The sequence below is a fragment of the Filicampus tigris genome, chromosome 11 (genome assembly GCF_054856515.1).
Source record: "Filicampus tigris isolate MCC_2025a chromosome 11, RoL_Ftig_1.0, whole genome shotgun sequence".
NCBI classification, from domain to species: Eukaryota; Metazoa; Chordata; class Actinopteri; order Syngnathiformes; family Syngnathidae; genus Filicampus; species Filicampus tigris.
Genome location: NC_141227.1, coordinates 21,693,881 through 21,721,818, shown reverse-complemented (window position 1 = coordinate 21,721,818; position 27,938 = coordinate 21,693,881). Strand labels below are relative to the sequence as shown.

The following is a 27,938-nucleotide window of genomic DNA, read 5'->3' as shown; positions in this document are numbered from 1 at the left end:
GAACTCTGTTTTGCATGAAAGTCGCACCAACTTAGTCTTAATATGATTTTTTTTCCAGTATTCTCATGAGATCACATTCGGAGAAATTTTTATCAAGTTATCAAAAAGGATATTGTATATGATTGGGAAAAACTGTAACTTTGTACTAAAGTACTCTTCCGAGCCTTTTTATTTTAATCAGCACTTCTCCTTTTTTTTTAATTCGAATTTTTCAAATATTTTTGAATACAGTATTAATATCTGTACTTCTACTTGAGTACACAGAGTTGAGTATTTTTGCCACCTGTGGCTTCAGGAACAGCGACTGCGCTACTTGAAGCAGCAGGAGCAGCGTCATCAGCAGCAGGCCTCAGAGCAGGAGAAGCTGCAGCGCCTGCGCGACAACATCGAGAACCAGGAGGGTCGCCTCAAAAAGGTCCGAGCCCTCAAGGGCCAAGTGGAGCAGAAGCGCCTCAGCAACGGCAAGCTCGGTAAGCTCCCCAAACCAACAAATGTGTTATAGCGTGCATGAGAATCTTTTTACATGAATACACTATTGGAATACAATTGGCTGGTCTTTCATCAACCCTCTTTTTGTGTGCAGTGGAGGAGATCGAGCAGATGAACAATCTCTTCCAGCAGAAGCAGAGAGAGTTGGTGATGGCCGCGTCCAAGGTGGAGGAGCTGAGCCGGCAGCTGGACTTGCTCAAAAGTGGCAAAGTGGACAACTTCCACGACAACCAGAGCTCCGTGGCTGAATTGGAACGCCTCTACAAGGAGCTGCAGGTATGCGCTTGGGGCAAAAAAAATGAAGACAAATTTTTAACTGGGCAATAAATATATTTTATCAACGTGTTCAAATGAATAAACAGGACAATTTGAGGATGGTTTTGGTTTTGCGGCTTCCCTAGTTACGGTTTACAAAAGCACAGGCTTGCCCACATAGCATTTTGTTTGCTGTATTTCGCAACTTTACCGACAGCTCGAGCGAATATTTTTCAAGAAAGTATCAAGCGGGTTTAATTCCCAGTTAGAGACAAGAGACAGACATAAGCAGAATCATTTTCACATCGTTTTCATGTGACAAAAAACAAGCCCGATGGAAGGCAAGAGCAGCGATTTATCTTATTTATCTTATTTATTTATGTGTAGTCCATGACAGATAATGAAAAGTCATTCTAAAAAACTGAATATAATTTAAAAAGAGAAAATTGACGTCGGACATTACGGTGTACACTGACGGATTTAAAACATGTATCATGCCGGCTCATAATAAAAGACAAAAAAAGGATAGTAATGTTAAAATAACTAAAATGTGTAATTTTAGACTCACAAAAGCATGCAAAGCAGATGCAGTGACAGTAAAACCACAACAAAAGACATGTGAAATCATTTTGTTTTGAAAAAAAGTGGCCATTTTTCTCAAATGAACCCCTTATTGTCACATGATCTATAATAGATAGATCATTTCTGTGGAAATTGATGGTAGGTTCAGAAAAACGTACTTGAAAAAATTATTTTCAACACTTTTTTTGGTAGATCAGGACAAATAAAAGAAATCCCAGTTGGATAAAAACAAGCAAGACCATTTTGAATAACGTCATTGCCGCTTGCTTGTCGAACTCGAGTTCAATCTGAAAATTAGATTTTGGTGAGAGAAAAATCGAGAGACTTTATTTTACGACCGCATCAGTGGAGTTTTAACTTGGAACTCTTTTGTGTCTCGTCAGCTGAGGAACAAGCTCAACCAGGACCAAAACTCCAAACTGCAGCAGCAGCGCGAGAACCTGAACAAGCGCAACCTGGAGGCGGCCGCCATGGACAAGAGAATCAGCGAGCTCCGCGATCGGCTGTGGAAGAAGAAGGCGGCGCTGCAGCAGAAAGAGAACGTACCCGTAAGAATCGCACGCATCACTCAACCAGTTTTAATCTAGGTCAATAGTTGACCAAAATCTAGGAACTCTTGTTTGCTCCACTCACATTCCACTTCAGCTTGTCTGTTCAGTCCCATTTGAAGGGCAACAACTCCCGTAACATGTGAGCAGACTTACAAGTGTGCTGCTGACATTGCAGACGAGCTGTAATGTCAGGGGAGATGTTATCTTCTCTGGCTTGCAACAGGAAAAGGGCGAGATCGACTACTTTTCCGTAAAGGGCACACAACCATCTTTTTTTTGAAAAAGGAAAACAAAAACACTCTAGAAAGGCTTGGTGGAGAAATGAACATGTTCACCACACAGCTATTTAAGGAAATTGAAATAGAATTCACCTTTTATTCGACCAAAAAGAAAATATTTTTTAATTTTGTCAAAACGGCACGGTTGATGAATGATTTGATCTTGATCCTAACACATTATCATTTATATTTGATTTTATTTTTGTCCTATTTTGCATGAAATCTAAACCAATGTGATGATTATGAAGCAGTTATGAGGCAGGAAGAATTTTAAATATTAACCCTTAGTTATGTTACGGGTCAAATTATAACACATTTAACGTTTTCTAAAACAGATTTTAAAAAATGATAATTATAGATACATCTAGTCGTTATGATTGACTGAATAGTTAGTAATGGTGTTCTGGTGTGGTTATTTTTTTTTTGTTTTATTGGTCACTAAATACCCACATGGGTCACATTGATTCACCAACATGAATGCAACAGAAGCGTTAATGACAGGTGCATGTCCAAAAATGTGATTATGTGAAACCCAAAAAGTGAAGCTCATATAGGCTCACTTCACACGTTGAAAGAATTCATGATTATCTTACAACTAATATAAACTTCACCATCTCAAGAACTTAGAGCACTGCACAAAAAAAAAACAATCAAAATGATTTCTAAAATTGAAATGGCTTGGAATTTTGAAAAGTATCTGAAATGAGTTTCTTTTTTTTTTTAATTCACCTGCTGAAATGGCATTTTCTATGATATGCTAATTTCTTGGGATGCATCTGCTCCATTCTACCGGACCACTCCAAAGTATATTTTTGTCCTCGAAAAGGCCCATTTAATTTTTCGCTTGCGCAATAAAGTAGGAATAGTGTCTCATTTAGACGGGAGGTCCAAAAAAGGTTCTTGCGAGGAGGTGATTCACCCACCCTGCCCGGAATCACAATGAGCGGGCCTTTTTCACACCCACACAAAGACTTGTATCCATCCCAAGCCGCTCTCTCCTCCAACCCAACAACCAGTGTCTGGCTGACGTAGAACACATCCAGCTCACTAAAGCCGGTCTTCCCTCTGTGAGTCACAGAGTTCAGCAGAGCCCAAGAGCGGGGCTAATACTTCATAGGAACTCAAAAGAGGGGCAGTGTTGGCTTTTTTTTTAATTTTGAACTGCTGTTGCATGTTTGTGCTTTTGTTCTCCCAAGAATGGCTATCCCAGTAAAGAGAGGGCTTCAAAAGACACACATCCTCAGGTAATCAAAACTAGCGTCGGCGGGAACATCTGTTCCCTATTTTCTCTGATATATGCAGTTTGACTTTGCACAGGTTATATTGGCTCTTATACAGAACGGTGATAGGTGGAGTGAGTCACTTAGGTCCAGTTTTTCAGGGGCAGCGCATGATGGCGCATCGCGCGTTGACATTTTAATGTTGGTGTACTAATCCTCTCGCGTTGAAAGTGAAAGTATTAGCATTTCCTTACACAGCAGTGAATAATGGCTGTTTATTGGGGCGAGAAAAACTAATAAACTGGGGTGCTCGCAAACCAAGGTAGCACTGTACTGCTTTTTCCTTCTTTTTCTTAAATTGAACAAATGTACATTTGACATTTTGCTTAGCTAAAAGAAATGTTCATTTGTATTTAATGGCAGTCCGCCTCAGCATGCTCCACATGTTTCTTTGCTTTTAACCTAAACACCTAAAATAGTGTCATTCTGTTTTATGTTTTGGGGTGTAAAACATTTTGTTATGGCTATTCTTCTCTTCATACAGTCTATGCGAAATTCTAATCACATTTCTTCTTTATTTTTCTTTCCCCAGGTGCCTTCAGATGGCCCAGCCAGTCAACAGCAGTCAGGTGGTCCGTCTCGTGTGGCAGCGGTCGGCCCGTACATCCAGTCGTCCACGCTGCCCCGCGGTGGCTCGGGCAGACACGAGCTGCTTGTAAAACCAGCCTACCCGGACGGCACCTCCACCCTGCCCACGCACGATCTGCAGGGCAAGGCCGGAACAGGTGAGTTGAGCACTGCATGTATTGTAGATTTTAAAGACCAAACCACCGGTGTCCCTCCTTCTCATTCCCAAAATAGCCTCTTAACTCGGGGGTCGACTAATCATGGCTCGTTCTTAAATCTGGCCCACTGACTCTTTACATTGTAACAATGGATATTTACACAGGAAATCTTTGAATGACCTGGTTCTGTCTGTCTGTTGAGAACAATCAAATATGGTGCATTAGTACAAATATTTGCCCACCACTACATCATCAACTAGTCAAAAATCACACGACTATAATAGATATGTAGTCAAGTCAATAACTTGGCATTTGACAAGGCTGCGCTGCCCCCAGCAGGAGCGGAGCGGTGTGACGCTCCCGATGCGTGTGACGTCACTCTGAGCTCAGAAGGTAGCAAGTTTACCTCCCGGTTTGCCGTGTTTGTTCCTGAGCATCAGCTTTCAAGTTTTGCCATGTTTGTTCCTGAGCATTAGCTTTCAAAAGAGCTTCGGGTTTTTTTTCTTGACTTTTTTTTTTTTTTTTTGCAGTGAGTTGTTGTGATCTTTGTAAAAAGGAGCGATCAAATGCTCCTTCATCCATTCTGGTAATTTCTTTTAAGAAAAAAAAATGCGCATTTAAAATTTATTACAGTGTTTGCTCAAATAGCTCCTCTCGAATTGGCGCTGGAAGTGTCAACATAGGCAGACATGGCATCTGTAAAGCTGGATTTGACAGTTCCATTAAAAGAATGTGTTGTTTTGAATTCATTTGTAAACAACACAGAGCATTTCTGTCAAAAACTGCTCTTAATAATTTTGTACTGTACGTATGTGTTTGTATAAAAGACGTTTTACTCATGCCTGATACTGTCTGTATGTTGAGTCATTTAACGGCATAAATAAGGGAATGCGCAATGCTAAAAATTGACCTCAGCATTTTCCAATGAATCAACAAATCAAGCTGGCATGTTGCTTTGATCTCCCGAGCTGTGGATTTGGATTTGACTTTCGTGGCATTTCAGGCCCCTGCTAGGACCAGCTAACAAATGTCCTACTCTAAGGCAATACTGTTTTTGTTTTTTTTCTGAATTCTTTTCCTTTGGAACGCATCTTCCTTAGAAGCCATGTTCTTACTTGAGCCTCTGAAAGAACTTCGAGCCAAGAGAAAAGGTAGAAACAAAGTGTTGTTGGGTGTGCTGCTCACTGGCTTTCTGTTGATATGTTGTTCTGTGAGTGGAGAAAAGATGACTTGATGTTGTCAGGCGATCTTTTTTCGTTGTGTGATTCTCTTTTGATGAGTGTCTTTGAAGCCCCTCTCCCCCACCCTAGTTTCCACATTTCATAGTTCTTGAGTTGAAGTGACTTTCTGTGGATCGGATTATAGCCTGTATGTGACAAGGAGCTTTCAGACTAATTCGTGTAAACCTTCATAATTGATAATTATGTAGTCATTTAACCACTGCGAGTGGTTTTTTTTTTCCCCCGAAAATATTGATCACTGCCACCTTGCCTGATAGAAATGAACAACATCCAAGATACAACCCCAGATTCAGAAAAATTCCAAATATATTCAGTGTCGTATTATGAGATGGCACATGCAAGTGTGCTGAAACTTGAATGAGTGTGCCTCCTCTCCTACAAACTGCCTCTTAATTATTTTGATCCATCTTTTGCTTGTCCTTTAGGGCACCAATCATCAAAACTGGAGTCCAACGGTCATGTCCCAGCTTCTTCAACGCTCCCACGAATGACATCTCACTCTCACAAAGACCAAGGTAGCAATATACACTTGTACAAAGTAGGGCTAGGCTATAAAAGAATTTTAAAGTATATAATTGAATTTTTGCTGGAAAAAAGGTTTTGACGCTTGTTATCAGGACAAATAATGCAAATCCAAGTCAAAAACTAATTTTAAATTTATAGGGAAAAAATTAAAATTGGACCTCAATTTTGGTGGGGAAAAAAAGAATTTCTAAGGTCATATCAACCATGCATACAAAAGGGGTGACTTCCTTTCATCTTAAAATCGCATAGAAACGTCATTGTTTTTTCGGATCTCATGATTAGATGACACCGAGCCCAAGAGGGACAGGAAGGTGCGTCCTTTTTCCATGTTTGAGCCAACCGAGGTTCCCGCCACCTCACTCCGCAAAAACCAGAGTAGTGACGACCTGGTCAGGGATGCCCAGGTGAGAAGCAAAAGCAATTACCATCGCAACCTTTGCAGAAATACAATGCCCAACTGTGTTATCGAATGGCTTTCACCTTTCTGTCATCTTAGTCTGCTCCCAAGGCTCCAATCAAGGTGCCACCGCCTGTGCCCACCAAACCAAAAGGCCCAAATGTCATCCCGTACAGCAAACAGGGCCTCAACACGGGCACCTTCCCCAAAGCGAAGCCGCACAGCAGGCAGCCCCAGCCGCAGCCCGGCCCCGGCCACGGCCCTCTGCCGCCCTCCCAGAGCCAGACACTCCCCCTGCCTCCGAAGCAGGACCCCCCTCCCGCAGCCACCGTGCGACCTTTCACCCCGGAGCTGCCTTCCTCCAAGCCGCAGACCCTCGCCGGCAGCTCCATCTACTCCATGTACACCCAACAGGCTGGCATCCAGGGGGCCCTCAACAGGTCTCAGAGCCGCACCAACGGCTTTGTCAGTGGTAAGCCTGCCATAAAAAAAAACAAAACGCTATGGGTTTGTGGTAAATGAAATCCCCAACACTTGTGATGTTTTGGGCAGCGCAGTACTGGTAAACTGGTTTGCGTTTTGCGTCACACGATGCGGTTGACGGTAGTTTGCTTTTCACCTGCCGAATAGCAAGCTTTCGTATTCTACGGACAATTCAGAGAAGGGATCACCAACCTTTTTGAAATTGAACTGATTAATGTGAAGGGCTACCAGTTTGATACACACTTCTGAAACTGACTCAAATGACCTTTAAAATGCATGTGATTAAAAATGAATGAATGAAAGACACTGATCATGTTAATGATTTTCTCACAATATTTACGAAAAAGAGAAATATCGATCATTTATTCAACATTCCTAGAAAATCGCAGTGTCCCGTCACAGGTGCGCTATTTTAGGAACTGTCCTGCGGGCTACTTATGTGGTCCTTGGTGATTACCTGGCGCCCACAAGCACCGCGTTGGTGATCGGTTTCTTCAATAAATATGTATTCATTGTGCTTGTGGGAGGAGCAAGAAAATGGGCGGGATGCACCATTAATTGCCAGCCAATCGCAACTCACAGATTTTTATTTTTTATTTTTTGGTGCATTCAAGGACCTGCCATTGAATGGCTTCTTATCACTAACACCCGATGTGTTTTATTGGTAGTGTATGGAAAGCCGGTGATTCCCAGCGGAGGCTCCCAGCACCCGGAGAACCCCTACCTGGAACGTCGCTCCCCGGCACTTGAATCGGAGGTGGACCACGGAGCCAACCACGCGGGCCCCAGTCCGTCCGAGGGCGGCCAGCCCGAGACGGAGCGCATCCCGCGACCCCTCAGCCCCACCAAGCTGCTTCCGTTCATTTCCAACCCTTACCGGCACCAGAGCGACGGCGACTTGGAGGCCCTCAGGAAGAAGCTCTGCAACGCCCCCAGGCCTCTGAAAAAGCGCAGCTCCATCACGGAGCCGGAGGGACCCGCGGGGCCCAACATCCAGAAGCTCCTCTATCAGAAAACCACCCTGGCAGCCATGGAGACCACGGTGATCACGCCGACCACTCCCACCTTTCCTGGCGAAGCGGAGAAGGGGGCGGAGGTACCCGTGGGACCACACCTCCCGGCCCACTCGAGTGGTACCGAGAACCACCCGTCGGACGGGGGACGAACTGCGGAGGCACCCCACTTTCCAGGTGGGGACGTTCACATTCCGGCTCCCGGCGAACAAACCGGCCCATCCTCCGCCGTCCTCGACGCGGAACGCATCGTCCCCCCTCCTCCCCCGTCACACCCGGCTCCTCGCCCCGAAGATGCGCTCTTCCCACCGCCGCCGGCCCATGCCAGTCTGGACGAGCCGCTCCCCAACCTCCCCCCGCCGCCTCCGGAGGGCTTCCTGGAAGAGTTCCCCCCGTACCCGCCGCCTCCGTACCCCAGTGGAGCAGAGCAGGACAGCCTGGGAGAGGACACCTTCAACATGAAAGCGCCTGAAGTCACCGGTCAGGTTGCTCTGCCCCCGGTAAGAACCAACGTGCCGTGCCGAATGGCAAGTTGTCATGACATGTTGGCTTTAAAATGACTCTGAAACCTTAATTCTGCCTCGTCTGAAACCTTAAGACAAACTTCAAAGTTTTATTTGAAACCCTACTTCAAAATGCTAATCTGAAAAGAAAACCCTAAATCTGAAACCCGAACTTGTCTTGAGACCCTTCTTGGAAACCTAACTTGAAACCCTGACCTAGGCTTTAAACCCCAATTGGAGACCCGATCTTGAAAACCTAACCTTGAAAAAAAGAGCGCAAAACTAAATAGATACATAAAGGACATGTTTTTAAATCTCTCGACATTTGTTGGCGCCTCAAAATTTTGTTGAGTCAACAACGGTCATGAGCTGGGTCAACGTTATATAATGAAATAATCCCCATCAAGCAATGCTATTGTTTCTTGGAGAAAAGGCTCCTTATTCTACTTTGACTAAGTAGACGTTCAGCTTACTTTTCTCCCACATTTCCACACTCCTCCTTATTTGCCAAGACACACTTTGTGTTAAAAATAAACCACCAGTTTACACGTCCTTGCGATCAGAGGAGGATTTGTGAATGTTTTTTAGAAATCTGAGTTGTGGCCTATTTATCTCGACCTTCGCCCTCTCTTTTCTTTGTCCGGCTAATCAGGTTGCGTAACGCTCAATTAAGAGAGTCGAACTTGTTTCTTAGCGCTCGGCTTCAGTGTGCAAAATCACGTAGCGCCCTCCTCTCTCAGTCGAGCGCGAGCACGGCGAAGAGCGGACGCCTTGCGCTCCACTCATTGCCACGGTCGTTTCTTAAAGGGCAAAAGGACCAACCTGCGCAAGCTCGGCTCGGAACGGATCGACCACAACATGAGAGTCAAGTTCAACCCGCTGGCCCTGCTGCTTGACTCCTCTCTGGAGGGAGAGTTCGATTTGGTCCAGAGAATTATCTATGAGGTAAACGCTCAAACCACAAATGCGCCGCTTTCTGTTTGGGATTCACGCTTGACGTGTTCCGCCCCACTCGCCCCCACTTGCCCCCGCTCAGGTGGAGGACCCCAGCCAGCCCAACGACGAAGGCATCACCGCGCTACACAACGCCGTGTGCGCCGGCCACACGGAGATTGTCAAGTTTCTCGTCCAGTACGGCGTCAACGTCAACGCCGCAGACAGCGATGGCTGGTGAGTTGTAGTTTAGGAACACAAAATGCGATTTCCAATTTTAATCAATTTTCTCCCTTGCTTATCAAAATGGCAAATGACTGTAAGTTTATTCTTTTTTTTTTTCTTTGGGTTTTGCTTTATTTCGCCTGATTGCCAATGAGCTTTGAGCTTTTTCCCAGCAGTAACATTTAATTTTAAGTCCATAAAAATATTAAATATTTTTATCATAATGTAAATACAAAAATGTTTATAATGTATTTTGTCGAATTTTTAGGTATGCATGATTTTTAATATGTTAACATGTATGTATATACCTGTTTCACATTATCTGTGAAGAAGCAAAATGCAAAATTAATAAGTGCTGCCTTAATAAAATTTTCCCCATTTAAAAAGAATTGGAACACCAGTATTCAGTTCCAAACGCCCAACAAACACAAATTTTTGTTTATTTAGTAAAGAAAAAATAGTACTGTATGTACATAATTTAAAAAAAAAAAACTCAAAACCTAATAGAATAAACCATTTTTATATACTTCACATATTACTATAAGTGCTGTTGAATTTTTCCGTTGGGTGTGTGCCTTTAAAAGGGCGTGGCCTAGTGAGTGACATCTAGTGAGAAAAATCCAAATATACCATTTTCTGACCCGGGTCGTTGTTCTTCCTGGACCGCAGGACGCCTCTTCACTGCGCCGCCTCCTGCAACAACGTTCAGGTTTGCAAGTTCCTGGTGGAGTCTGCTGCCGCCGTCTTCAACGCGACATACAGCGACATGCAGACAGCGGCCGACAAGTGCGAGGAGATGGAGGAAGGGTACACCCAGTGCTCTCAGTTCCTCTACGGTCAGTTGGAAATGACTTTAGCTGTTTTTTTTGGTTGACCACCCGCAATATAGAGGGACCATGCAAAACATCATAGACGGCATTTTATGGCACAACATGGTAGTCCACTGAAGGATTAAAAAAAAAAAAAAAAACCTTAAAGTTATGCAATATCGGTTGGTTTGTCAAAGGGCTCATGATGTGTGTACGTTTGCCTGCAGGCGTTCAAGAGAAGATGGGCATCATGAACAGGGGCGTGGTCTACGCCCTGTGGGACTTCACGGGGGAGAATCCCGACGAGCTGTCCTTCCGCGAGGGGGACTGCATGACGGTCGTCCGCAGGGAGGACGAGGACGAGATCGAGTGGTGGTGGGCGCGCCTGGGAGACAACGAGGGCTACATTCCCCGCAACCTACTTGGGGTAAGACACAAATTGAGGCTCCAAAGCCGGTTTTGCTGGGCAACATGAAATTTAGTAGGCGTGTCTATCATAGACCCACAAAAAAAAAAGGATTAAGAAGCCACACCCAAAAAGGCAAAGGAAATTGGCCATTTTGTTTTAACCTCTCTTTGGAGTTGTTTTACAAAAAGACAGTTTTACTTAGCATTATGACATTCTGTAAGATAACTAATGAAAAAGTCTCATATCTTAAGACACACAGCATGTCCGCCATTTTAGTTCAAAGCAGCCAGTTTAGGTTAAATTTGGTTGTTTCCGATATTGTCCTGTAAATCGTTGTGGAGTCACAATGGAGAAAAAAAAAGGCAGGTTGTGAGGTCTTGTTCATTGTTTCTTGCACCCTCAAGTTGCATTGTTATTAATGCTTGGTTGTCATCTTTTTTTTTTTTTTTTCCTCCTGCAGCTTTATCCGCGAATAAAGCCAAGACAGAGAAGCCTCGCTTAAGGATTCCTGCACATTTCAATATACACAAACACTACTCTGTTGACATATCGGGCTTTCGGGTAAAATTTCAGGATCTCAGACCGAAGGACTCACAGAAAGACGTCGAAGTGGTTCCTTGGAAATGTTCATGGGTCAAACACCTGTTCAGCTCCACTGAAACATTGAACAGTTTGACATGTGGCGTTGTAAAGTTTAAGTCGAGGTCAAATTAGATTGATCTCGAAAGGCTGAAATGCATTTTATGTTCATCCTGAAATTTCACACCGTAGCCCAATATCACTAGCTTTTTGTGAGTAGCGTCTACATATAAAGACACACACTGGTTCAAACAATCCAGGAAGAGAAGGAAACTGCTGCAATGAAGAAACACTAAAGCAGAGGTGGGGAGCCTACAGCACCGTATGCAGAGGACCTGTCGGGAAAAAAAAAAAGTTCAACTCTTGGTATTTGTTCATAAATTTAGTAAGGCCCTCCGAGGACTTTTTTGACCAAGGCTCTTCACCAATGCACTCAAATGAAGGATCGACTAATGAACACTTTGTGGCCCAACTGTGGCACTTTTCTCCACAGTTACGGCATTTCTGTCCCGGTTCCACCAATTTTTTTTTTTTTTTTTTTTAATTAAATTCCTAAAGTGACCGAAACTGTGGCTGTAAACGCAACACGCAGTATGTGACATTTTTACGCAGCTGTTAGGTTTCTGGTTCAGTAGTTGAACAGCGTCAAATGCTCAGTTACCGTGACAATCTTTAGCGGAGGCTTCTTTCTAGTCGACTGTGCCTCTCTTTGTATATCTGCACTGGAGCTGGAAAGTCTCCTTAGCGAAGCTAAAAAAAAAAAATAAAAAAAAAATCTGTGCACAATTTGATTAACTGCTGTTCATCACGTGGCCGATGACGCCGGAAAGCCTTTTAAGCATTTATTTGCTATCTTAAGGTCCATGCACAAGTATGCGCTTCGTCCTTCAATTCAACACGCTAGTCGAACGACTCTGCCACAAGTTTTCCACTCCTGCCTTCCACTACTGTCTAACGTTTCTGCACACTAGTAGGACTGCTTCGGCATATTTGTAGGACAACTAGTAAGGTTTTTGAAAAACGCCAATAGTTTTGAGCATTTATTCAATATAAGGGAAACGATTAAATGCTGAAACAGATATGATAACCACCTTGAGGCACTAGTAAGCCAAAAGGCTTTCTACTAGCGCACTGAATTGTATTACGAGCGAGGGTCTAGAGCATATCAGGACATGGACCTTAAGATGGATATCCAATAAATGCTCTCACAGATTACCACATTTGAGCATTTATTAAAAATTTTGACTTGCTAGTAAAAAATACATCGGACATTTTTTTTAGATCTCAATAATACAGTTTGAGTATTGAGCCGTTATCCTTGATGTGCAGCTTAGATATGTACTAGTAGCCCAAAGGTATTACTAGTTTTGGGGGGAAAATGTTACTAGTAAGACACAGTCACTCTACTGGATATCAAGGATATTGAAGAAATTCTCAAAACAGCTTTCCCTAGCCGTTGTGCTTTGGCTGAGATGCCACTAGTAGAAATGTGCTTCTTAGTCCTTAGTCACAAACTAGTGGTTTGACGCCATAGGAGTAAAAATGACTCAAATTCCCAGCCATTCCCCCGCTAATAAAGTAATGTACAGTGACAAGTGGAGCTGACTACCACGAAAGCTAATTAACAAGAAGTTGATGACTTCCCATGTGTTCCTAAATACTGATTGTTTCTCAGTCAAATCTAACAGGATGCAACTTGCATAACTTAACCATGCATATATCACAGTGCAGATATATTTATTTTTGTTACCATGTTTCAGTATGCTGTCTAAGAAGTATAACCTCAAATGTATGTAGTATTTTCAACATTTATAATAAAAATACTTTGTACCACGCCAAGCCATTTGTTGTTTTTTTCTCCCCTTTACTCACATTTCGCCACATTAACTTTTTTAGAGGTAGGGCTGACGAATCGGCCAGGTGGCCGTTTTGTGCCCGCTGCAATATTCATTTTCTAATATTAAATTATAAAGATGGTTTGCATCAAAGTTTTGATTTGTTAAATCAAAACAAAGTGAAATGCAACAAGACTTAAATTTTTAAACCATTTAAATACGTTTGAAATGACTTTTTCACATGTAAAAAATATATCATTTTGTTTAAAAAAAAAAAAAAAGATGACTTAATATTGCAGCTTTGTCATTACCCGCGTAGTGGTGACTTCTTCACTTCATGTCTGTGGGGCTGTATTATACTGGCCCCTGGTGGCCAAGAAGGAGCAGACCAGAAGGAGCAGCGCAATGAATTGAAACGTTAAATCATGATACACAAACTGATTCATTCTTTAAATAACATTCTATTCAGTTATGTTTTCATAAAACTACATTATAGATTTTTTTTTCATTCAGGAACAAAAAATGTCTTGTTTTTTGGGGGAGGCTTGATGATTGCTTGGATTTAATAGCCCTGCAAGATCATGCAAGTTTTAAGTCCAATTTTAAATCTATAGCTGGCCAGCTATAGATCTAGCTGCCCCCCTTAGGTTATTTCAATGGGATGTCTGCACCTTCCAGACTTGCTCATTAAGTATTGAGATAGCCTCAGTGATTTGGATCTTGAATCTGCCTCATCTGCAAAGAAGTATTTCTTGTCTGCAGGCTCGAAAAGAGCCATAAGTGGAATGTGCTACAGTAGATTCCCAATGAGCTTTGCTGTGTTGTCTTTTTATTTTTATTTTTTATTTTACTACGTTCCCTTCGCAACATTCTGACTCATCAGGCCCATAGCCAAATGTTGCTACATTTGCGTCCCTTAATGGCTGAGCCTGCACTTTGCAAAGCCACAGTAATTAGCAACATGTATAACATAGGAGTTGGGAATGTTTGAGGTTTTATTTGCTTTTGCAGTTGTATGATTGGAGCGTATACTAGCTGACTTTGGGCAAGAGGCGGGGAACACCCAAGACTGGTCACCAGACTGGTCATCATAGTGGTACTAAGTGGAGCTACGTTTTTGTTTTTTTTTTGTGGTACGCCTAAAAACTGAGAAACGCAGCACTGTATAATAAAGTTGAGTGTATAGCCTGCAGTTCTGCAAGTGTCCTGATGGTGTCACTGCTGCCCCCCACTAAGGTTTAAACAGACAGGTTGCTCTAGTGCACCTTTTTTGGTTTTTTTTTCCCCCTACCTTCTCTCGTCCACCCGCAACACACTCACTCACTCACTCTCTGTCACACCGTAAACGACGACTCTTCGCCGGGCTTAAAAGCGGCTTTTACGCAAGGAAGCTGATAAGGAGGAAGTAAGAGGTTTTTTGGAACGTACAAGTGTGGGCGTCGTGGGCGGGTTCGCCTTGCTGAGTGTTCCCGTTGGGTGTCTGTTGATATCCAGGACTATCAAAAGGGACTAAAGTCCACTTGGAATGAACAGCTCGAGGAAGACCACACATTTCCTGCTTTTTTTCCGCCCCCACGATTTCTACGCAATTAAGGTAAGCATAAACACCACAAAGCCGACTTTCAAATACCTTCACTCAACGTAAATCATGTTTAAAAAGGCGGTTTTTCCATATCTGTTTTGTTACACATGAAAAATCAATCAACCACTAAGTGATCTAATCAATTGAAGCTATTTTTTCCACATGCTATCACATGTCACTGGAAGATATATACATATTTTTTTAAGCACGGGTGTTAAACTCAAGGACTGGGGGCCCAAATTTGGCTGGCCACATCAGTTATGTGGCCCACTTTGTTTGCTTAAAATGCCTTGCTAAATTGATTTTTAAAATTTTGACAGAAAGTGGCGAAATTGCAACATCCGTCCGCTCAAAGTCCGCTATCATAATGCTAACAAACACAGTGGTGCCTTGAGATCAGAGGGACCTGACAAGTTTTTTTTTTAGATACGAGCCAATTTTGGGGCCCTTTGACATCCGAGCCCATAGTTAAGAACTCAACTCATTCCACAGTCAGCAGCAGTTTGGCAAGTAGTTAACAATTCTTCAAAAAAGTCTCCAAAAAAGGCTATAAGCTTTAGGTTACCGTCTAACTAAACTGAATTATAATTTGACCTAATTTTTGCTTGACAGTCCACTCGCTTGATGCTAACACATAATGGGGAACACCACAGATGGGCTCACGAACAGCATCTTTTTTTGTGGTAGCAATGAAGATACAACACAGACGATGCAGCAACACATGGAAAGACAATATAGCTATTCTCACAGACCTATTCTTTATCCTCTGCGAAAAATGGCTAAAATCACGGCAGATTAGTGACTCACATAAAATAATTGAGAAACTCTTATTCGTTTATGTCAGCATGACTGTACTATACTGTTCCTGGTGGCCAAGTTGTGCACACAAGAATGAGCCGCGATGAATTAATTATTTTAAAAAAAGTTTAATTCTTTACATTGTGTTTTTTGTGCTGTATTTTATTATAAAGTTCAATATAATAGAGTGATATGTAACTTTTTTTTAAAGAATTACACAAATTCTTATTTCTTTTGGAGAGGCAGAGCATAACGGTTGGCATGTCATTTATTTCAATAGGGCAAGATGATTTGAGATACCTTTTGCAGTACAAGCGTGGTCATGGAACAAATTAAACTCGCATCTCAAGGCAAGACTGTGCCTTAATGTAATTTCACCTTAAATTTAGCTTTTAAAGGACTTTGGTCCCTATTTCTTGGTTACTCTCGACAAATTAATCATCGAATAGAGAAGTATTATTTTGGGTGCGCTTGTGGTATAAGTAGTGGTTAAACCTCACAGTCGAAAGGTTCTGTGTTCTTGCCTCAGTTCTCCTGGTTTGGCATTTGCATGTGCTTGTGTAGGTTGTCGCCGGCTTCCTTCGGCAGTGCAGAAAGCCAATACTTCAGACTCACCAGAGATACTGATTTATTGAATGTATTAATGTGTGCAGATTGCAGACGTGTTTTGCCAGCAGAACAGTTTTGCCCTGACCAACCAATCAGCCGCCGGCACACTGGCCCTGTGAGAATGACTTTGTAATGTGATTGGTTAAAGTAAAACTTTCATTTTGACTAACTAACCTAGTTGAAATAACATGGGCCAGCACTACTGATTTTAAAGAGCTTGGGCAGATTAGATTGACATGGCAACACATACAGGCTTACATCTGATTGGACAAAAAGTCAAAATACACATTCCAGAAACAGAACAGCCACGAAAAACACTCTGATGTGAGGAAAATAGACTGTTGAGATCATTTATTACAATGAAATAAACAAATGATTTTTTTTTTGTTTTTTTAATTTAGGTTGTAATTGTTGGTCGGTGCATCTGATGGTGTTAAAACCATCTGAGAAGCCCACCACCGTTGAGAATGGAGTGAATGTGGAATTGCCATGACTGGCGACACATTTGAATGAACCGAGCGGATCAACATGAACATGTTTGCGCTGCGTGTCCGTGGTACAATGTTTCTATTCTTCTCTTGGATATTGGCTGCGTCCTTGTTCCCTTACTCCAAACAAAGGCAGACAATTTGGCCAGTTTTGAGCGTTAGGCTGATTACAAAGCTCAAGCAAAAAGCAAAGTGATTCATCCCCAACTGCTACTGTCTTTTGTCATAGCGGCGCAAGCCAAGTGTTACAAAGTCTACAGTAGACTCAATACAAACAAAAAAGAAAAAAAAAAAAAAAAACGCGCGGTCAAACAAGGAGGCTTACGAAAAGCGCGCAATGCCTTTGACTGTCGTCTTCTCTACCATTTGTCTCACAGAGACACACATGCTTTGTATACAAGCCGAGAAGCGAAGAGTGTCAAGCCTTTTTTGTTCGACTGTTAATGAAGTCGCCTTGTCATATTTTTCAGCTGCTTTGTATACACTGAGGGTGTTCTCGCAGTAGCACGCTTTGGTTAAATCAAATGTTATTGTTCCTTTTGTTTAATCAGGCATAAAACACAGTAAAGTGGAGCATGGTTTTCAAACAAAAAAAGATAAATGTAGGCCTTCATTTTGAGTAGTTAAAACAGAACCTGTAAATCTGGGTACAGATTTTTACAGATTTTTCAATTTACAGGGGCTCGAATACATTTCGACACGGAAATGTTTCTGGCGCGTGTATGAGATTTTTAGCCGGCTAATGAGCATTAAATTAAACGGTTAAGCAATCGGTCAATGAAGGCCATCTAGGCAGCCTCTGCCGTTACTTTTTGCAAACTTGAAGGCGGTTTGCCTAGCGCTAGCTAGCCGGTACGACAGAATTCAGATGGAATTAAAACGTTACTAAAAGCGAAGAAATCCCCTAGCTTCTGCCGTTGGCCAGTTTACAGCGAGGGATCCTGGAGGTTATAGGAAGTTATTTTAAACTAAAAAGGAAAACCTTTCCGTCGGTTGACGCAGCTGTGTTAGCGCGTCAGACGCATTCGGTCTTTTGTGCACGGCAATGTGTTTTTAAAAAGCGAATATGAGGCTTGGTAAAGCACTTAGGACAACATATGTTTGAGATAAAGCGCTATATACGTGCTTTCATTTACCATTATGATCAAATTGTTTTTGGGTGTGAGTCCAAGCTCTAGTTGGATTGTGCTTTTAATGGGCGTAGCCTAGCGAGGAGTACTTTCCGGGCGCTGTTAGAGTGTCAGACAGTATTTTACCCACCTGGCTCGCAGCTTGCGATGCCTCGTGTCACTTCTGGGGCTTTCTTTCTGTACTTGTGTGAAAGCCTCCCATCTTTCTTTCTTAAGACCACATCAGCACCACTTTGGCAGACTGATGGACTGGCCGTCTGAAAGCATGGCGAGGCCATGACAGCCATTTGAGTGTGCACGAGCCAGATAAATGACTCCTGAAGGGCTCCTCAGCGTGCCTCCCCCCCCCGCAACCCGATAAAAGAAGCTTAGACGAGCCTGTAAAGGCAAACTGGCACCTTTTCATTGCAGTTGACAGCTCTCGGGGTGGAAGTCCGTCACAAGAGCAAAGCCACCACAGCGGTAATTGGTGGTCCCAATGTACGGCGTATTTGCGACACACCAAGATATAAAGAATTGGAAAGTCGTTGCGATAAAGTCTCAATAAGCCCGCCTGAAAATAAACAGGAAATATGTTATTTTGGTTCAAAGAAGCCAGTTTAGAGTCATTTGGTCATTTTCAAAATTGGCTGGGGAGCACCACCTTTTTTTTTTTTTTTTTTTTTTTTTTGGAAGAATCAAGCTCACCAAGTTACATTTAACTGAACATGACATTTGATAGACAAGTTCTTTATGAGTAGTTTCACAGAAAAGTCTCAATAGGTCATGTCTGAAAAGTGCACAGAAAGTGTGCCATTTTATTTAGTAAAATAGGCGTTTTACGGTCAATTTGGTCCTCTTCAAAATTGATTTGGCAGCACTCGTCAGAACCTTGAAAATTCAGCCCTCAGAGTCACACATGAGTAGTCCCACAAAAAAGGCTCAAGTAGCCATGCCCGAAAACACACTCGAAGTTTGCCATTTTGGTTGGAATCAGACAGTTTGGGGTCAGTTTGGTTGTTTATTTCTAGAATTCAGCCTTCAAAGCCAGTTTCGCTTATCGACATGGAATTTGGTAGACGGATACATAATTAGTCGACCGCGAAAAAAAAAAAAAAAAAAAAATCTCTAGAAGCCATGCCTGAAAAGACGCAGGAAGACAGTCAATTTTGTTTGAAAAAAAGATTTAAACTACAGATGTTGTCTAATTGGTACCAAATTGTTATCGCTTATACCAGACTGCCGGGCGATGCAAAATTGCGAAGAATTATTTTTTTTACATCATTGTGTGTTGGCCAAGTACGGCAGCAAAGTTTGAGTGTCGTCATGGTACCACTGGATCAGGCATCAGTTTAAATTTTGCTGCGTCTTTGTCGTTTGATGGCCTCCACACATGTGCGAAGGATTATTAAAGCCACGGCACTCAACACTTTACTTCCCTCATAAGCTTCCAGGGTATATGACTATGCAAATATTTTACATTGCACACCCTGAACAGCTGGACAACAGGTGCCTTTAGTAGAACATCCTCTGTGAAAAGCTGCACCATACTTTAGAGCAATACGAGAACATTTACGATTTTGACTGACTACATAATTTAGTTGTTGCTATTTAACATCTCGCACAGGCTTTAAACACATTCAAACTCATTAAAACACTTCAACTTATTAAAACACACTTTTTAAATGACTCATCAGTGCCCGCTCTTTCTGTCGCTGTCAAGAAATGGAGAATCACCCGAGAAGAAATTAAAAGAAGACGCAAGCTCGCACAGTTGTCCAAATGTGAAGCAAAGCTATCAGTTGAAGTTTAGTGTAAAACTGACACATAAAACAAGAGTTGAACATTCAGTATTCAAACACAAAATGTTCAACCAACGTATATAGTTACATTTTAACCAAAGTTCGCTAGCTTGATCCCAACATGAAATGCTATACACAAGCTAGCGGAAATGAGGATAGATGTTACAGTAATCGTAAATCCTAAAACATCTGCTACTTTGACACACACACACACACACACACACCGAGCTCCATGTAATTACGTTTTAATGAAAGTTCTCTAGCTTAATCCCAGCGTGAAACGCTATACATGAACCAAAGGAAATTAGCATAGCTGTTCCGATAATCATACATCTTAAAACAACTGCTACTCTAACACACACAGAGCAGCAACACAAACAAGCAGCGCATAAAACAAAATAATATTCAACATGGATGGATGGATTGTATATTTGAACGCCGAAATGTTAAACCAAAGCACGCAGTCTGTCTCACGAAAGTCTGCTAGCATCATGCTAATACGTAATGCGAAATTGATGGGCCATAAAAAGAACACTTAGAAATGCGGGATATTGGAGACTGGTTGCACGCCACTCTCCTGTGTTGTTGTGTGCATATTTGAAAAGTCAAAGGAGCACTCTCAATATTTACACATGTAGGCCTACGCCTGTGTTCTTGTCACAGTGTCCAAACCCCTGACGGACCTTTGTCACTTTGCGGGACAAACGAATAGTGAGGGCGCATGTTTTTTTTTTAAATTGATTATCTAGGATTTGCTTCCTTCCGGTGTTTATCGACTTAATATTTAAAGTGGTCCATTTCATTTCCCCCACTAGCTAACATGTGTGCTGGGGTTCATTGTGACTCAATTTCTCTTCCTTCAAGTGACTGGTTCACGTTTGTCACTTGTTTCTATTCATGCCTTATCAATGTGGAATTGTTTCGCAATTAGGTTTTATAAATGGTGAATTCAACAGTGCTGTCTTTCCACATCAGTGTTTGGTGAATGATATTTGGAGTCGTGTGTTATGAGATTAAGCAGCTTCGCAGACGTCGTGTTTTGTGTCGGAACGCTGACGGCCCAGTGAGTGAATGAGAGTACATTGTGTGGCTTTTATTTCAGCTGTTTGGTGTCACGCTATCAGAAACACCGACCTTCACATTTACAATCCAAATTCGAATATTTGTTTTGTGAACTTGTATTCATTTATTCCCAACAGTCAAATGTCTTTATTTACATTTCTTTTGTCTGCACTGCTTCCTTCATGTGATGTCATGTCAATTTAATCTGCCCAGGGCCTTCAGAATCAGCCGTGCTGGCCCATGTCACTTGAACTATATTAGCAATGGGAGCGTTTTTTTTTTTTTTTTTTTTTTTTTTTAACCAATCCGATTTGTCGTCCTTGATGACGTCAAAATTTGTCTGTCTTCTGATTGATTTGTCAGACAACTTGTAGTAGCAAAACACATCTGTCGCTGTCTTCACACACTGGTATATTTTTCTGTGATTTTTTTTTTTTTAGTGTGGTACGAGTACCTCTATTAGTATGTATGTCCCTCTAGTGGTGTACGAAATTATCGCTCAAATGTTTGATTTGTGCACGGTACACTGGCTTCAAGTATTATTTTTTTAAATACATTTTAAATCAACATTTAATCATTTGAATATATATGTATGTATATGTACATTATTTAGTTGCAATTCCTATTTGATTTTTATGTGCAATATTGAACAATTAGTCCCGTTTTTTTCCCCGCTAAATTCAAGCGCAGCGTTAATGTTCAAACAGTGCCGCAATGGCTAACAAAAATACAAAAATATAATTTTTAGAAATAAAACTACTGCCTTTCTTGCTTCCGTGCTCATATTCACCTTGATTTCGATGTAAAAACCCTCAAATTAAAGGTCTGATGGTAAAGCACATCCCATTCGTTTCATTTCATATCCTTTTTGTGCTGGTGTCTTGAGCATTGAAAATGATGTCCATGTCCCAATTTATGGCCCCGACTGTATGCATATGTTGGTATTATAGTTATTATTAAGAGTTCCAATAATACTGAGGTGCTAGTGGTGGTATTAAAAGGTCTCTAATGACTTCATCTAGTCCCAAACTCACGGCCTTCAAGTGTGAGTTTGAGTGTTGCTTTATTGTCCCTGCCGACTGATGGTGGATGCGTTTTCTCTTCTTTCAGGTCCTTGCAGTGAACCAGGCAGCCAGTGTGTGAATATGTTTGTGTGAGCTTTTTTGCTGCTGCATGCACCCTGCTCACCAAGTGTGTGTGTGTGTGTGTGTGTGTGTGTGAGTGTGCGTGGAGATGAAGGCGGGCCGCTCCTCATCACTGCGGCTCCTGCTGCTGGTTAGCTGCTGTGTGTGCGTGGCGGCCGCCTACCAGTTCAGACCGCCGCCGGATCTCGATGTGACTCCGCGTGTCACCGTCTTGAGCAACAGTAAGCGTGTTACGTGTCACTCGCTCACCAAAGGTGCTCATTAACCACACCAACTAGGTGCACCCGTACAGTTTATTGCCACGCCCAGGCGAAGTTTGCCGTCAAACTGACTATAAAATAAAGAGAATGACATATTTTGTAGTTAAAAAATAATCACGTAGCCTAGCTTTAAGCTTAATGCTAATGTTAAATAGCCGTTTAGGCAACGGATTGAACACAAAAGGTGACGAGCAGTGTAACAGTACTCACAGTCCTATTCTTTATCCTCTGCGCGGAACGGCTGATATTAGTGGTGTACTGATAAGAGGAGAGGAGTAGAGATCTATCCGTCTGTCTGTCTGTCTTATACTGCCCCCAGGTGGCCAAGATTCACTCACCAAAAAGGGCAGCACAATGGCGGCTCAATGCATGCAGTGTGACGTAAACTTTTTTATTTTTTTATTTTAATTAAATGATGTCAACACTGTATTTTTTATAGAGTACAATATTATGGAGAGAAATGTTTTTGTGGGGAAGGCTCGAATATGTATCTATTTGTAATCATGTGAGATTCAGTCTTTTTTCGGTGGTCTTTTTTACCTCTTCATCATGTTTTCAGCTTTCTTGATTTCCTTGAACTGTTTGCCCCCCCCCCCCCCGGTCTCGCCGCTCTTTTGATGCAAATCTTCTCTTTATTCCTCCCATCCCGACATCTTCCTGCTGGTATTAACGACGTCTTTCCACCGACTTGCATAGACGCGCCGTCTGCCGTGGCGCTTTGTTTCTAAAAAGTCCTCCCGCTCGGATCCCCCGCACAGACCGGCGACGTCTCGTCGTCTTTGAGGGAGGCGCCGTCACCATGGCGACTGTCCCGCTCGACGTTACCTGTGCCGATACGTCATTTTATCGATTTGCCGCCTGCCGCGTTCACCTGACATTAATGCGGTGGTACCTTGACTTTTGAGTTAAATTCAAAACACATCTCAAATCATCTTTCCCGAAAAGAATTTGCAATGCCATTATTCTGTTCCAGCCTCCAATGAAACACCAACAATTTTTAAAAATGCTTTTCTTGTTAAAGAAATTGTCACGCTACAGTATTGTACTGTACAAAAACGTACAGTAATAACGTTAAATCAAATGTAAAGAATTTTGACAATTTTTGCATCATGATTTCATACTTTAACTCATTAAAACATTTTGCCGGTCCTTCTGCAGTGCACGTCTTGCCCACTAGGTGTCAGTATGATACATACTGTACATACTACATTCACGAAGAAGATAGTCACAGCACTCAGCTGATAACATTAGTCGTTTTTCACGGAGCATAAAGAATACACTGTATTTGTTCAAATAACTTTTTTGTTTTGGGTCGTTTTCTAACTACTTCTCCATTGATGCTAGCTTAATTTGCCCTATCTGTGGCGTTTTGAATCGTCTGTTAGCATTAAGCTAACAGACTTTAGTATTTAATAAATTATGTGTTTGGTTAAAAACAACATCTAATTCTCTTTATGTTTAGTTTTCTAGTAAATGCATGCCGAGATTGGCAAGAAAGAGGTTGAAGCAAGGCCTCTCATTTGAGAAGTCTTTGCTATCCGCTCAACGGCTGCTTCTTCTTGCGGGGTTCCCTGCCGCCATCGAGCAGTCGCAACTGGAATCGTCGCCCGCAAAAATCGTTCAAAGTCGTGAGGTCTCCCGCGAATCGAGATAGCGGCTGCCTCCTCTCGCCGTCTAAATCCGGGCCGGTGTGCTCCGGCCTTGCTCGCGGGTTCTCCTGCGTGACTCGCCACGGCTGCAACAATGCAGCTCTAATCTACAACCCGCCTCAGTGCCTCCAACTCTGTTTTCTCTTCATTAGCGCGCACTTTTCATGTCAAAAAGTCCTCCTCGAGTTAATTGACCTCCCTTCTGCGTGAAGGCTTTCATATGGAAATACCGCCGTCCCTGTCATCCAGTTGCTTAGTATCTTAGCAACCTAATGAAGGTACAGACCCCCGGCCAGGTGACTAAATCACCTGTTTTTGCATTGTGAGCTGTTCAACCAAAAATGCCGAGGAAAAAAATAGCTCTAAAATAGCACAATCTAGCAAAAAGAAAAAAAAAAAAAAACTCGTCTTGAATGATGCAACGTTACTTAAAATATCACCGGTGATGAATTTAGCATTCCACAAATGTGCCACATTTTGATGCACAGCTATAACCTTCCACTCCAGTATCTTGGGATGATGTAGGCTTGTCTTGCCGCCGCTTATTTTTCTACCCCGAACAGCGTATTAAAAGGCGCACTTTCACCTCCAATCCCGAATGCAGCGGCTCTACGTGCCTCGGCTTGTTATTCCCTCATCGTATAACGTTAATGTAACCCTGACCGAACAACCCCCCGTGTTGCTCTCCCAGCGCCGGTGCTTTCGCTAACCCAAATGTAGGGTTTTTTTTTTTTGTTTCCTATAAATATGAAAACATCAGGATTTTGACTTGGCCCTTCAAAAGTAGCTCTACACCAAAACGAAGCCACATAACTGATGAACGTACGCTATCTTAATGCTAAGGCTGCAACTTATGATGTTTTTAAATAGTTGATAAAACAGTTGATTATTCAATTGGTTAGTTGATGAACTGGAATTAAAAAAAAAAAGTTTTAATTTCCATCCCTGTATTAAAAAACATGGCGTTATTTCAAAATGGTAGTCTAGAAAATGTACAAACATAAAGATTAAGATTCGGTTACTGGGTTGTTCCGTAAAATTTCAGAAAACTGTCAAAAAGGTTGATCACTGTTTTCTAATGTAAAAGGAGACGTTTCCAAATGTTTTATTTGGATTCAATCTGAGAATATTTATTGTTGGGAGGCTGACATTTTGGACAGTTTTGAATTAAACAATGGCTCCAAAGAATTATCAAAATAATTACTGAATAATTTAATAAACGATTAGTTGTCGATGAATTGTTGCACCTCGACTTTAATGCTAACATACAATACAAAACACTAATGAAACCAGCATTCATACATTCTATTTAATTAAATTACATTGAAAATATGCTGGTTTGTCAAGGTAATAAATAGGACCTGGCCAATATGGCTTTTTTATTAGGCTGTTGCAGATGCCGGTGCTCGGCAGAATATAATTAATCGGTCACTTAATTAAAAAGAAAATATAATGAACAAAGTACCGGTAACTTCTTTTCTGGTCCCTGAACGCTGGCAACTATAAACATAAGAATTACAGGCAAAATGTTTGACTGATTTCACACTACTTTGTCATTTATTATCGGTTTAACTTTATAACGGTGAGAAAAATCGGCAAAAATCGATTTATTTATGTATTTATTGGGGGCGGGGGAATTTTTGGGGTTTGATGTCATTAACTTTGTTTTATTTTGTAATGTGTAAAAAAAAAAAACAAAAAAAAAAAGAATATCTGATATTGGCTAATTATATCAACCGTCTGATAACCGATAATCTGTCCGGCCCTAGTAATAAAGATAGTAGAATGTTTTAATTTATTTCAGAAAAAAATATAAATACCCCAAAAAGATAACTTATAGATAACTTATATTCACAGGAAGTAATAGAAACCAATCCCAATTTGCATTTGCCGCAAGAAAAATATAAGGTGTCATGATGTTGTGATTATACAGCGGAATCTTCCGGGTATCGTCTCGGCTTGGCAGCATTGTGTTCGCCCACGGTGAGCCGCTCATAGTGTGCGCACTCACGTAGGCAAAGTTATTGTCCAGGAAATCCCACGCAGCCATCCGCTAACACTCCTCTTCCTCCCGCTGAGAGGGAGTGAGCACACAATCAGCCAGCAGGAATGAAACGCGGCGCGTCTGCAAATAAAACGCGGCGCGTCGGCAGAGGTAGGTGGAAGTTACAAGTCATAAGTAAAGTAAATCCCGAGTTACTGTCGAGCAAGTCGGCACTAAATTTCCCGCAAGGCAGGTTAAGTCATTCCAAATTTAGGAGTTTACTTTCAAACTAAACTCTGAACAAAGAGAATTGCACATTGTGTTTTTAAAACAACCGTCGTCCATTTAGCTTATTGCTAACATGCAAGAAAAAATTCCATACGGGGGGGCTATCGCTGTGTTAGCACCTTTTACGCAACGGGTATTTGAATTCAAACAGTGGGCAGGTAATATAACAATACTCACAGGCATCTATTCTTTATCCTCTGTGTAGAATGAATTCACTGCAGGTTACTGAGGAGTGATGGTCTTACCGTTTTTTGTTAAAAACATTTTTAAAATGTGTTTTTTTGGGGGGGCAGATTAATTACATTTCCATACGTTTCAGTGTAATAGGACAATTTGTAAGTGTGGTCACAGACACTGGTGAAACAATTGATTGCTACAAGAACACATCAAAGAAAGTGCTTCTGGAGAGATAAATCAAAGAAAGAACTGCCACAGCCGATGAGAATCTCAACTGGCACGGGGAGGTGATTTACGGTACTCGGTGGCCATTAAACACTTGAAAGTGCATATTGCTTCCTCGTGAGTGGATGGATAGGTATTTAAAATGTAAATCGGTAGCATAGAGCGAGCCAAAAGCCGCTCACCTTCCGCTGATACCTGCCCACTTCATACGCCTGAATTCACATCATTCAAGCGCGCCGAGTGTAACCTAACCCCCGCGCCAAATGAGTTCACGATAGCTTTTTTTTTTTTTTTTTTTTTTTTCCAAGTTTTTGTCTGATCCTGCTCGTCAAACATTCTCCCTCGAGACGTCCGTTGGATGTTGCTGGGCGGTTGCGGTGTCGTTTACTCAAGTCAAGTTGACGCCCTGATAGACGATCCGTTTTGCATCCGCAAGCATCGTCACAGGACTGGCGAGCGAGAACCTTTCGCCAATGCGACATCGCTTTGCTCCGCGCTCGCAGAGAGTCAACCTCATTCTAATGAACACGTTTGCTGTCGCATAAAGTGCTGCGGAAAGCGCCGACTGAAAAGCCCCTTTTCATTTTCTTTTATTTCAGTGGAGCGCCATATAAAGTATGAAGATGCAGCCTTGTTTTCTTAGCCCGGCCGACTTTGTCAGCGCGGCTGCAGCGCAGATTGAATAGAGAGCAATATAATGGAGGGGAGCAAAAAGGCCGCCTCACCGCATTGCGCGACTATTCCAAAGTCGCATACACTCAGTGATGCACGCTGCGAGATGTGTCGCAGAGGAAGAGTACGCATCCAAACGCATTCAGTGACGTGTCCCAATGAGCTTGCATTGATTTTAAACACGGCATTTCCTCATATAAAGTGTTCATGTGCATTTAGTTCATCGACTGCAGAATGGTGGAGGCCGTTTTTTTTTGATGAGTAGACATTGTTTCCGGTATACAGTTACTCCACTATATCTGGGGGTTTTTTTTCTTCAGTTTTTACATTATATTAACTGTAGTCCCCTCACTGATGAACTTTCAGCCATTCATTTTTTGGGACAAATACAAAATGACAACACTCACAAAGAGCTGCTGTAGGCCGCAGCTTGCGCGCGGATGCTCACACGCAGACTAAACAGACATTTGTTTTCACGTTTTTTCCAATATTTACAAATATTGGAAAGAGTGCATTTCAATGGGTGTCAATTATATGTGCATTTTGTTGCTTATATAAATGAATATATGGTCCATCTTTTGATTGGATTGTTGATCGGTTATGGTGGGTTTTTTTTTTTTTTTTTTTTTTTCAACTTGGTGATCGGCTCCAAAATCCTGATCGTGTCAAGAATTGTTTTTTTTTGTTTTTTTTGGGGGTGGAAGTGGTCAGAAACAGATTGATGGCATTTCAATTAATATCAGTGAGTAAGTTTAATTCATTCTGTGATCAAAATTTTCAAAACCATCTCTCACCATTGAAAACTAACGGAAAATCCATTAGGTCATATACTTAGCCAACCAGAAAAAAATATTTTTAATCAGAAAAATCCACCCATCCGAGAATGAAACCATTTTGGCCCTAATTTCTGATTCGGTTCACTGGACATTGTGCCGCTCCTTCCAATGTATGCCTTGGCCAACTGGGGAAAGTACGA

The 27,938-nt window shown here is 41.9% G+C and overlaps 2 protein-coding genes across 10 annotated transcripts in view; both read left to right on the top strand.

Annotated features, from left to right (window-relative positions):
- Positions 1–12,054, top strand: part of LOC147140142 (apoptosis-stimulating of p53 protein 2-like) — a 28,168-nt gene extending 16,114 nt beyond the window's left edge. For 4 of the 5 annotated variants that reach the window (XM_086044971.1, XM_086044974.1, XM_086044972.1 and 1 more), the window contains 14 exons: positions 296–470; positions 584–765; positions 1,710–1,874; positions 3,352–3,399; positions 3,968–4,160; positions 5,827–5,916; positions 6,209–6,330; positions 6,423–6,795; positions 7,475–8,319; positions 9,130–9,267; positions 9,359–9,492; positions 10,150–10,316; positions 10,517–10,716; positions 11,159–12,054. In XM_086044971.1, the coding sequence (XP_085901097.1) occupies positions 296–470; positions 584–765; positions 1,710–1,874; positions 3,352–3,399; positions 3,968–4,160; positions 5,827–5,916; positions 6,209–6,330; positions 6,423–6,795; positions 7,475–8,319; positions 9,130–9,267; positions 9,359–9,492; positions 10,150–10,316; positions 10,517–10,716; positions 11,159–11,200 (2,874 nt within the window). In that variant the 3' untranslated portion in view covers positions 11,201–12,054. The remainder of the gene's footprint in view (positions 1–295; positions 471–583; positions 766–1,709; positions 1,875–3,351; positions 3,400–3,967; positions 4,161–5,826; positions 5,917–6,208; positions 6,331–6,422; positions 6,796–7,474; positions 8,320–9,129; positions 9,268–9,358; positions 9,493–10,149; positions 10,317–10,516; positions 10,717–11,158) is intronic. The other variant, XM_086044976.1, reaches the window with a different exon arrangement.
- A 2,337-nt stretch (positions 12,055–14,391) lies between these two features.
- The window catches only part of LOC147140141 (semaphorin-4G-like), a 29,367-nt gene continuing 15,820 nt past the window's right edge, over positions 14,392–27,938 (top strand). Inside the window, exons 1-3 of one of the 5 annotated variants that reach the window (XM_086044954.1) lie at positions 14,393–14,517; positions 14,607–14,706; positions 21,673–21,928. In XM_086044954.1, the coding sequence (XP_085901080.1) occupies positions 21,796–21,928 (133 nt within the window). In that variant the 5' untranslated portion in view covers positions 14,393–14,517; positions 14,607–14,706; positions 21,673–21,795. The other 4 variants (XM_086044955.1, XM_086044953.1, XM_086044957.1 and 1 more) reach the window with 4 other exon arrangements.